Source organism: Alosa alosa, chromosome 18, assembly GCF_017589495.1.
Source record: "Alosa alosa isolate M-15738 ecotype Scorff River chromosome 18, AALO_Geno_1.1, whole genome shotgun sequence".
In the NCBI taxonomy this organism is placed as follows: domain Eukaryota; kingdom Metazoa; phylum Chordata; class Actinopteri; order Clupeiformes; family Clupeidae; genus Alosa; species Alosa alosa.
Genome location: NC_063206.1, coordinates 18,584,980 through 18,597,479, shown reverse-complemented (window position 1 = coordinate 18,597,479; position 12,500 = coordinate 18,584,980). Strand labels below are relative to the sequence as shown.

At 45.4% G+C, this 12,500-nt stretch overlaps 1 protein-coding gene across 1 annotated transcript in view; it reads right to left on the bottom strand.

Moving 5' to 3' along the window:
* LOC125311269 (cadherin-23-like) overlaps nucleotides 1-3,983 on the bottom strand; it is a 45,064-nt gene extending 41,081 nt beyond the window's left edge. Inside the window, exon 1 of the mRNA XM_048269165.1 lies at nucleotides 3,896-3,983. Coding sequence (XP_048125122.1) covers nucleotides 3,896-3,983 — 88 coding nt within the window. The remainder of the gene's footprint in view (nucleotides 1-3,895) is intronic.
* Between the last annotated feature and the right edge of the window lie 8,517 nt (nucleotides 3,984-12,500).

Sequence of the window (12,500 nt, the reverse complement as noted above, 5' to 3'; positions counted from 1 at the left end):
CACACGCAGACACACACACACAGACACACATACAAATCAGCACACTCAGGTGTGCTCTCTAAGTGTACCTAACACGTAGAAACACACACACACACACACACACACACAGACACACACACACACACACACACACACAGGCACTTTTCGCTTGTTTAGTAACAGTAATGTTGCTGCCTTTGCTACCCAAATTCCCAGCGTAAAAGTGTTTGCTGTTTCACTGCTCTCTTGGTCTCTCTTGGACTTTTCCGCTTCAGTATAAAGAGCAGTTGTGGCTAGTGGTGGTGGTGGTGTGTGTTTCTGTGTGTGTGGTGTGTGTGTGTGTGTGTGTGTGTGTGTGTGTGTGTGTGTGTGTGTGTGTGTGTGTGTGTGTGCGGTAATGCATCTGAAGCACTCTCCACCAAAATAAACCACACTCCACCACAGATGCCACTTCCTATTAACAAAATGCGGCTGTACAACACTACGACATCCCTATAGTCGGTGGCAACCCTTGTATCCACATTTGTATAAAAGGATAGTATTCCTCTGTGTGTCTGCAAAGGCTCTGTGTTCTCTGGGATATGCCAAAAGGTCAAGGTGAGGCTGCTCTGCTTAAAGTCCATGAGTGTCAGCTTTGGGATGGTCTCTAGTACACAGTGTCAACAAATGCTTTATCTACAGTTCGACTGTAAGGTCTCGGTGTGTACATACTACTTATTATTACAAAGATCTATCCAATGTGGTCATAATACAGAATATGGACACACATTTATGGGAAGAAGGACAAGTAGGTGGAGTGAAAATAAAGTGTGGCTGAGGCCAACTGATACTACATTAATGTTATGTGGTGCTTGACCTTTGTGGGAATAAGCACTTTTCAGTCACAGGAAAATTGCTCACAACTGAACACACACACACACACATGCACACACACATACTGTTCATATACACATGCACACACACACACACACACATGCACACGCACGCACAAATGTAATTGCTATTTACTACTTGTAGACCTGTTCTTTCACTTTCAGCGAGTGCTGTCGTCTCTGATTATGGCTTATTATGTGCAAATCCAGGTAACACAGCAGAGGTCTAATAACAATGGCACACTAAAATGCATTCTAGATGTCAATCGAGATTGAATGAAACACAATATAGCTTTTTGTGGCATGGACAGAAATTAACATTTACCAAAGTACATGCATACAGCTATGGTCATACAGATGCATCCACGTGCATTCTGTTTCCCTCACACACACACACACACACACACACACACACACACACACACACACACACACACACACAGGTGTGCAGTTGTTGTGCAGGCAGATAACAATTCCCTCTGATTGCATGCTTACAGACAGTGCCACTGTTCTGTATTCCCACACACACAAACACACACACACACACACACATTTTATTATATATTTTCTATATTTCTGATTTGTTGCTGATTGGATCATAAATGGCCACAGCAATGAAGAGGAGTGACTGATAATAACTGACTCTTCTCTATTATTGTGTTACATGCTCCAAATGTAAAGCACTTTGAGCTGCATTCTGTGTATGAAAGGTTCTATACAAATAAAGTTGTTTGTTTATTATTATTATTATTATTATTATTATTGTTCAGAACTAGAGAAAGAGCTGATAAAGGGGGCATTCAGACAGAGACAGTGGATAACTGTGGGGATGGGTCAAAGGGCCAAAATCAAGAAAGACAATCGATTAAAAACACACATATGAGCAATGGAACAGGAAAAGAGAGAGGGAGAGGGAGTAATGAAAGTAACAGAGTGAAAGAAAGACAAGGAAAGGAGAGGCTGAAAAGAGAAAGATAGAAAAAGAATTAAAGAGACCATGTCACATATGTAAGTTACAGTTAGATAAAGAAAATAAATTGATGTTATCCGATCAGTTTGTTCTAGTGAGGGTGTGAGTGTCTGAATGTTTTGTACAGTGATAGATTACAGCCAACTGCACTTGCTCTTCTTCTACTTGCCACTTGTAATGACACACACTTGTGTGAGTGTGTGTGTGCATATGTGTTTGTGTTTGTGTGTGTGTGTTTCTGTGAACGAGAGGCTGTGTGATCTTGGAACTTTTACACAGCGTACTGTGAGTGTGTGTATACACAATGTGTGTCTTTGTTCAACCTGCTTTATGCAAAGCATCTGTCTCTACACACACACTTTAATCCACGCTACAGTATTAAGAATGGTTTCTGTTGCGAGTGCATAAAGCCCTTGAGATTTGAGGAAACAGAGTGAGTGTACAGAGCCTAGACGGTGAGCTTTCCTTTTGCTTTCATAATTAATGCCTACTAAGAACTGATATAATATCAGCCTCATAGCTTGGGGGTATGTCTGTGCACATCAAAAAAGCACACATACAGAAACGTACCGAGAGTACCGACACGCGCGCGCACACACAGACACACAGACACACAGACACACACACACACAGACACACACACACACACACACACACACACACACACACACACACACACACACACACACACACACACACACACACGCGCGCGCGCACACACACAATGGTTCATGGCAGTGTTTCTTGATGCTGACTGACAATGCCCTCCTGGGTGTCTTGCCACTAGCAGACTGTGAGAATCTCATGAATGCTAAATTAAGTTTTATTTAAGGTGCCACCTCTCTAACAAAGTAAAGCCAGCAATAATAATAAGGATAATAACAAACGCATCAGATGGGGGGTGGGGGTGAGCTGGACCGCCGCTGATTCAGCAGTGAATTTAGTCCACGTCTGGGCCATGTCTGGCCTGGATCCGGCTGCCACTGGGGAAGAGGTAGAGGTAAAGTGACTGGAGGAGCTTATATGTGTGACTGGCAGGCTTCCATATGACCTCAGCTCTAAGACCCCTCGCTGTCCTTTGCTGATCTTGATCTGTCATCTGTCAATCACATACTTGTTTTATATTGAGTATGCACACAAGCTGATCTGCAGTCATACAGACACACTTACACGGACAGACACACATCCCCCACACTCATCCTCTAACTATACACACACACACATGCATGCACGCACACACATCACACACACACACACACACACACACACGTGAGTGGCATCATGAGCTAATACACCTGCAAGGGTTACATGAGTTATCGATCGAGAGGTTCCCACACCTGGGGGCGGGTGGTAATCAAACCAAGAGAAAGAGATTGGACACTTTGATCAGCGTGCTCAACTGTGCTGCTTAAAGGAGATTGAGAGATGATTGATCTCCCTTTTATCAGGGATTCAGCTGGAGGTGTATACAATACACGTGTGCTTGCCTATCTGAGTGTGTGCCAGTGTGTGTGTGTGTGTGTTGGGCAGTGGTATCCCTCTCATTTATATTACTTCAGTTGTACAGCCTAGAAAACACATAATCTGGGAAGCCATGTCTGCATTAATACGTTGAAAACACTTCTGTGGCTCGCATTGTTCTGCTATTTTGGACAAGGAATATGACAAATATTTAACGGCTTCAGGGTGGGAGAGCATGCTACAATACTACAGTACCCGGCAGTCAGACGCTCACAAGCAATTAGGACAAGCTCACACACACCCCCACACACACCTCCTCTCACACAGACACACACACACACACACACAAACTGATAAAATACAAAGAAGTGGCTTTATTAAGCAGCTTTAGCGTGAATCTTGACTACAAACACTTTACGTCATTTTCCATATGGCTATGGATTTCCATTGCATTTTACACAAACATATGGACATACACACGTGTGTTCATATGTTTGTGTGTGTGTGTGTACGTGTGTTTGTGCTCTACATGCAAGTGTGTGCTTGGTAATACACACATGTGTGTGTCTCTCACACCGTGGAAGAGGGAAAACAAGTGTGGTGTCTAACCTACCTGAGTATGGGAAGCTGACCAGCAGGAGCACGCTGTCTGCCTGTTCGCTTGATTGCAGCTCATTGATGTGCTGATTGATTGAGCTCATTAAAACGGCACACGCTAACACACACCCCACCCAATTAAGGCAGCCCACCGCCGCACACTGCGACAATGGCACAGCGGGAAGCGTCTCAGGTGTCAGTCTCCGCCATCAATACGGAGGACAACTGGACAGGAATCACAACGTTATTGCTGCCTGCTGAGAAGTGTGTGCTATTTTGTTTGCCAGTATATCCATATACTGTATGCATGCAGAATGCCTTTGCATATGCATTCATTGCATTAATATGTTTATACATATAATATGTGCTAAGTTTCTGTATCAGTATTACGCATTTGTGTGCCAGTAAGAGTGTAAGTGTGTGTGTTTGTGTGTCGGCATGATTTTAGCGGTGTCTGTATACCATGTGCGACGTGTATGTGTATGCGTGTGCAGGTGTGTGTGTGTGTGTGTGTGTGTGTGCGTGCCTATGTGTGTGTGTGTATGTGTGTGCAGGTGTGTGTGTGTGTGTGTGTGTGTTTGTGTACCTATGCTTTGTTCGAGGGTGGCATCTCCAGTGGTGGAGCAGCAGAGACAGGCTGTTGAGGGCTGCCGGGGCCCCTCAGTGGCTAATTGAAAAGGCTGCTGCCGGCCCAGCCAGGCTGAGATAGAGGCGGTGTGCAATAACACTCACACTCGCGCCTGAGCCATATTAGAGCTCACTACACCAGGAGGGATCCGAGCACCGGGGTGTAACCACACAGTGGGATGGAGATACGCTTACATGAATGTGTGCTTGTGTGTGTGTGGGTGTGAGGGGAGGAGTACTGTGGTGTGCGTGTGTGTAGGCTGGGGTGGGGGGGGGGGTGGGGGTGACAAAGTTGGTGCTTGTTTTGGTGCAAAAGAGAGAGACTTTGTGTCTGTGTGGATGTAAGAGGATAAGAGAGAGAGAGAGAGAGAGGAGAGGACATGGAGAGGCACAGGAGGGACAGGAAGAGGATGAGGAAGAGGCGGAGGGAAAATAATCGTCTTTTGCGCTTATCTGGGTGGCCAGGCGGGAAATGGCATGGCTGCAGAGGGCTGACCTGCAGTCCGGCTCTGATGTCAGACATGGCAGATCCGCTTCCCTCCAGAGGCTACCACTGCAGCTCAGGGCAGCACACCTTTCAGACAGGTGTGTGTGTGTGTGTGTATGTGTGTGTGTGTGTGTGTGTGTGTGTGTGTGTGTGTGTGTGTGTAATTGTGTGTGTGTGTGTGTTTTGTGTGTGTGTGTGTGTGTCAAGATTCGAGATGTGTGTGTGGCTGACTGCTAACACCATGAAACTTATGTAGGCAAAAATATGTTTGTGTATGTATGTGTGTGTGTGTATGTGTCAAGATTCGAGATTCACTTTATGTGTGTGTGTGTGTGTGTGTGTGTGTGTGTGTGTGTGTGTGTGTGTGTGTGTGTGTGTGTCTGTCTGTCTGTCTGTCTATGACTGTGTGTGTGTGTGTGTGTGTGTGTGTGTGTGTGTGTGTGTGTGTGAGAGAGAGGTTGTGAGCATGTTTAGTATGCACACAGGAATGCATCATACCCTCTGAAGTCCAGCTCATGCTATTGTGTGCAGGGCTAATACAGACGGATGAGATGTATGACACATGGCGCCTGAGGAAGGCAGAGAGCCTGCTGATACTAACAGCATCGCTAAGAGGATGGATGGCAGGGGAAATGGGTATGGTGAACCAGCGTTCCAGAGAGAGAAACGGATTTTGGATTAGACCTTTGACAAGCTGAATAGAAAGTACAAAAGATAAGGAATGCGTGTTTTTGTGTGTGTGTGTGTGTGTGTGTGTGTATGTATGTATGTGTGTGTGTGTGTGTGTGTGTGTGTGTGTGTGTGTGTGTGCAGATGTAGAGGTGTGTAAGTGAAATAGAGACAGGGAGGAGGGAGCAGATAGAGGGCTGGATGAAAATAAAGTTCCAGAACAATCAAGATGGTAAAAGATACCTGTATGAGAGAGAGTGTATGTGTGTGTGTGCGTGTGTGTGTGTACATGTACGTGCATGGTTTGAAATGTGATTTTGTTTGTGTTTGCTATTTAACAAAATCACAGTCTTACATTTCTTGTAATACTTCATATAAATTTACTAAGACTGTCCTTCATTTCTACAGCAAAGCATTACGTCATTGTAGTACTACTTAAATTTGGTCCATGAAGGCCACCATATCAACCACTTTTGTCTTCTCCTAAGGACCTGACTGACTTCAAAGTGGCTGAACCCCAGAGCACCAAAAGGCCAGAGCACTGAAACTCTGTGCCCAGGGTGGTGTCTCCGAAACACTGGGGAACTTGGTGCACTGTTAGCCTGTAGCATTAGCGTTAACGCTTGCTGCCAGAAGCTCCAGTGACTCTGCCAGCTCCTGAGACAAGCGAGCCCCTTTGAAGGGAGTCTTTATCATGGACGGAGGGGCAAGGCCAGTCCCCAGGTCCCACACATCCAGCTGTGTCAGCCCCAGCTGATTTCTCTCACTTCGTCTCTCTTTTACTCTGTCTATCCCTCCCTCCCTCCCTCCCCCCATCTCTTTCTCTCTCTTTCTCTCTCTATCGCTGCCCTGCGGGGTAACGTCTGATGAGGCCTGTCCATCAGGGCTCCTAACTTCACCTTTGGCAAAGTTCCACTTGGAGCACTGGAGCAGTCTGATTGAAGTGACATAGAATAAGTATGTGTGCACATGGATGTGTGTGTGAGAGTGTGTGTGTGTGTGTGTGTGTGAGAAAGACTTAGATGAAACATGTATCTGAGACAGTGTTTGGGTGTATGAATGTGTGTGTATGAGTGTGTGTGTGTGAGTGTGTGTGTGTGTGTGTTGTGTGTGTGTGTGTGTGTGTGTGTGTGTGTGTGTGTGTGTGTGTGATTATGTGCATTTTCCAACACGCTCCAAAGCTCATTCTGATGAACCAGGATGGACCTTGAGCAGCCCAGGCCTCGCTCGGATGAGTCTAAACTTGGGGATACTGCTGGAAAAGATGGACAAGACCCGTTCCATAGAGATGGAATCTATAGCAATGGATATTACAAGCAGGATGCTGTCAGTTGAATCTGGCATAGGGTGCTGAATGTTGATGTGAGCATACATGAATACTTCTCACACAACCACACACAATCACATACATACGCACACATGCGCGCACACACACACACACACACACACTGCACATAACACCTTTTTTAATCCTTAGTAGCAAAATGATGAGAAATGTTTTTTCTATCATCTCCCATGTTTGAATGGTTAGTGTTGTTCTCTCAATACTGTGGGCCATTCACCTGCCACCAACACATTAGAATTCACATGAAGAGTGTAGAAACATCAGCACTGCATATATAAAATGCAGACGGGGGACTCACTCGGGGGGATAACATCCTATTAACCCAACGGTTGATTATTTCACAAATGCAGGCCTGGCAAAAGATAATAACACCAAACATTTCAAGATCAGTGCTATTCCGTAATCCTGGACTGGATAGAATCACAAATTGTAGACAGGCTGCACACAAATCGCAGGCAGAATGTGCACAATTACCATGTGTCTCAAATTTGATTTAACTTCCAAGTAACAGAGATTGAAATGTGTATTTATACATGCTAAGTTGTACAAGTAATGAATCTGCCTTTTAGAAATGTGTGGTCTTGAGTAGGGCTTGAGCAGCACACACTCTGAGTCCCTTCATCTTTTAAGAGCAAAGGGGGGTCTCTGTTTGTGGTAAACAACGGCAACATCAACACCATTACCATCAGCCCGGCACCACTCAGCAGCATCAAAGCAAAGATTAGTGCTTGGAGAGATACAGGGTGAGGGGAGAGAGAGAGAGAGAGAGAGAGAGAGAGAGAGAGAGAGGGAGATGGAGAGAGAAGAAGAGGGAGGGAGGGAGAGAGAGAGTAAAATCCTGATCCCAGTCCCTAGATCGTTAGCTCAGATCACCCGCAATTAAAACCTCGTTAATTTAAATTACAGAGCTAATGAGACGAGTCCCCGAGGAGCACGGTGTACCCTCAGAGGACACCCAGAGACGTGAACACACACACACACACACACACACACACACACTCTCACACACACACACACACACTCACAGACACTCACACACACACAGAGTAGTGTGTGTGTGTGTGTGTGTGTGGTCCCTCGCCGCCCACCTCGTTCTCTCGCACGCTCAGAGATCTCTCCGTGTCTGTTATCTCTTTAGCAGTGATGATTCTATCAGAGCCCTGCGTCTCCTCCTCACTGTGGGGGCTTAGTGAAGCATGGCAATGCGCTCACCTTGTGGCTCCCGCTGGGAAATCTTCTACAACTCCCAATCCCACGCATACACACACTCTCACTCTCACACACACACACACACACCACACACACACACCACACACACACACATTCCCCTTTTCCTCTTGTCATTCACTGCCTCCCTCTGTGTTTCCCTGCCCTTCACCTCACAGAAGCCTTGGTCCTTGCTAAACGATGCCAAGTGAGTGGTGCTTCATACATGCTGGCAGTAGCAGTTTGCACCTCACTAAAGGGAAGAGCCCTGGACTAGACCTCCTGCTGTGGACACTGAAAACTCTGCTCTCACAGGTCAGGTAGATTTGGCTCCTACAGCCCAGAGGCGTCACGGCATGGGCGGCACCGAGGGAAGTCTGCTCATCAGGAAGGATGTCCAATATCTGCTAATCCGCTGAACAAACAGCGATAAAAGTTTTAGTGTAATGATACTTCAGTAGAGTAATACCCCAGTCATCCACATGGCTTAACAGTTGGGTGATAGCCAAGCGCTATGATGGCATCACCAAAGAGCCAGCAAGCGTTGTTGGCATGACAGTCAGAGCTCATTCTAAACTGCAGTACTGATGTCTCACATAGACACAGTTCTCTTCAAACTTTCCCCTCACTAACCGCTCATTTCCTCACAATCATGGCCAGCGTCTGCCTAACAATACTTTTCGCTTTTCTTCTTCATGGAGATTAATTTTGTTATACCACTTATAATAATTTATGGATGCTCCCAATCCCCCTCTATTTGCTTTCTTATGCTAAGATTGATTTCTCCCTTGTCTTAATGACCGTATGACTAATTGTCTGCGGATCTGAGCTGTTAAGACGTTCTAATTAGCACAGTAACCAGAGGCGTTCCTTCTCTAGTTTCCTTCTGTCCAGATTGTGAATTGTCTGGCCAGTTCTCCCATGCTGTTGTACCACCATAGATATTTCAGGACATGTGCATAGGAGCACAGACTCAGAGCACATATAACAGGGTGGCAGAGGTACTAAAACACCTAACAAACTCCTTCACATTTTTGCCCTCAATGGAGGTGGCATGGAAGCCTAAAGCAGCAAATGGGGTGGCACAGAATAAGGGTTCTGCCAAAGGCCGCAGATGGCACAAAGATGACCACACTATTCACCCCTTACGCCGGCTTTATCGCGCCTGGCCAATCTCGCAGCGTGCCGTGCCAGACAAAGCAGCTGGCATCATCAGGACCGCCCAGTCACAGGGTGCCAATGCTGGAGCGGGTAGAGAGAGTGAGAGAGCGAGCGGGGTCACATTGGGCTGGGCACAGTCCACTGGCATCAAAAGCCTGGGTCAGTGGGGGACATCGGGTAGGGTGAGGGTGGGGATGGGGGTTACTGATTGGCTGTAATTACAACCATGATGAGTGAGGTCAAAGACTAGTGCAGAGGGCAACCATGGTACGGATCTTATGTCAGCTACAGTACATGGCTAACTCTGTAAGTGTGTGTGTGTGTGTGTGTGTGTGTATGTGTGTAAAGATACAGTCTCAAACTTATTCGTAATGTACTTATTCATTTGGTTGACACTTTTTTTTCTCCAAAGCAAATTATTACAAGGGCCATCTCCCCAGAGCAACTCTGGGTTAAATGCCTTGCTCAAGGACAAAACTGTGGCAGTGAAGAATCAAACACACAACTCTTTTGGCTACTGCATACTAACCAAGCTCTTTAGCCACAATGCTACCACTGTCTCAGAAAAAAAACAAAAAAACATTTGTCTCCCATATACATAAATGCACAAACGCTATGCAGCGGAAAGTGCAAATAGAAAGAGCATCAGGAGGTATAAAAAACACACACACACACACACACACACACACACACACCTTACACTTTGTCACTTAAGAGCCCTTAAGACTAAAAACTGGGGTGTGATTGAGGCTCATGTCACGGCACACAGAGCTCAAACCCAAGCGAGTGCTGACTCTGTGAGCCCATCTGGCCTACGCCTATTGTCACGGACACGCGGCTCTGTTGTGGCATGTGGGACAGCACACTCTTCTTCTGAATGGCAACTCTACCTTTCACTCCATTTGTTTCTGTTCAATTGCACTTTTCCCTTCTTTTCATATCCAACTTCTAAATCTCTCCATCTTCAGTAGTATGTAAACAGTTATGTACAGTGCAGACGGAAAGCATTCACAGCGCAGAGAGAAGCGTAAAGAAGGACAACCATCAGTGCTGTAGCATGAGCAGCTACCTGTTCAAGTTATATAGACCCTTTCATCAATAAAAACAAAAACATATGGAATGTTAAAAAGGAAGTCTTATGGGGCCAACTATGATGCTGATAATGGAACTCTCTTGAAAGGGTCCATAGTCTAATGGTGAATGCCTCTGATTGGCTGGAATGGTCATACGTGTGATGTAAAATGTAGTGTTTTGTTGAACGCGAAGTAAAGAAGCGGGCTGTTGCCTTGTTCTTGAATAGTGTGCTTGTCTCTGATATTTTCCACGACGCCAATAACACTACAAGTGCAGTGTTACCACGTTGTTGGGAATTGTGACCAAATAGTTCAGTCTTTGTTTCATCAGACCAGAAGTTTTTAATTCTCATGGTCTGAGAGTCGTTCAGGTGCTTTTAGGCAAACTCCTGGCAAAAAATGGCTTCCATCTCTCCACTCTACCATAAATACCTAATTGGTGAAGTGCTGCACTGATGTTTGTCCTTCTTTGCGCTTCTCTCATCTTCTCAAAGGAACTTTAGATCTCATTCATAGTGACCATTGGGTCCTTGGTTTACCTGTCTGACCAAGGCCCTTCATCCCAGATTACTCAGTTAGGCTGAGCGGCCAGATCTAGGAGGACTGTTGGTTGTTCCAAACTTTTCCATTTGAGAATGATGGAGGCTACCGTGCTCTTGGGCACTTTCAATGCTACAGGACTTTTCTTGTATCCTTCCCCAGATCTGTGTCTTCACACAACCCTGTCTCGCAGGTCTACTAATTCTCTCGACCTCGTGGCTTGGTTTTCACTCGGACATACCAACTGTGAGACCTTATATAAAGAGGTGTGTGCCTCTCCTAATAATTTCCAGTGAATTAATTTAGGCACAGGGGGACTCCAATCAAGTTGTAGAAGCATCTCAAGGACCATTGATAGAAGTAAGATGCACCAGAGCTCAATGGCAAGTGTCATAACAAAGGGTCTGAATGTAAATAGAATATTTCAGTCTTTTATTTTTTTTTATACATTTACAAAACTTGATATTTTGTAGGGTGTTGGAGTATTGTGTGTAGATTGATTAAAAAAAGAATCCATTTTAAGATGAGTCTGAAACTTTCCGTATGCACTGTACAACAGGGGAAAGGTACTGTATATTGACAGATTTTCCTACATACCCTTCTCCTTTAAAATACATGTGCAAATGCTTTAGTGTAACAAACAAACAAACAGGCAAACAAGCAAACAAATTTGCTCCTCACCACACTGAGCTGTCAGTCTGTCGAGAAGTCTTTCTCTTCTCCCTGCCATCACTTCTTTCTCTCTTCTCTTCTTCCCTTAACCCCTCTACGCCCCCATCTTCATCTCTCTCTCCTTTCCTTACACCCCCCTTGTGTCTTTATCCTGTTTGCCTGTCTTTCACTGATAACAATGTGAATGGTATGTGGGGGAAGCACCCAGGACGGTACTGAAAGATACTGCAGTGAATATACAGTACACACAGTTATATTGGGATCCTGTACTGGAGTGTGTGTGTGTGTGTGTGTGTGTGTGTCTGTGTGTGTGTGTGTGTGTGTGTGTGTGTGTGTGTGTGTGTGTGTGTGTGTGTGTGTGTGTGTATATGCATATGTATATATGTATGTGTATTTGTACAGTATGTGTATTGTGTATTCTTGTTTTGTTGTTTTGATTATTGTTGTTGTTTTGTAACTCAGGGCATTGCTGTAAAAGAGCTCAGTCAATTTCTCCCTGAATAAAAACAGTTGATGATGATGATGATGTGTATGTGTTATGTGTGTGTGGTGTGTGTGTGTGTGTGTGTGTGTGTGTGTGTGTGTGTGTGTGTGCGTGTGTGTGTGTGTGTGCATGTAGTCCTGACACATGATGATTCACTGCATCCCATTTTTCTTGAAGCATGGCACCCACGCTGAACCAAACAAACTTTGCGGCAGCAGCATCAGTTGCTCGGTCGTGCTTGGACATGCTGTGTCTGTAAGTTCTGTGTCTAATTCCTGCCATCATCCAATACACAATTCCTTCACTGCTCCTACACACGGCTTAAGTCAGGGCAGGCACGTCTCTCAGGGACTGTGT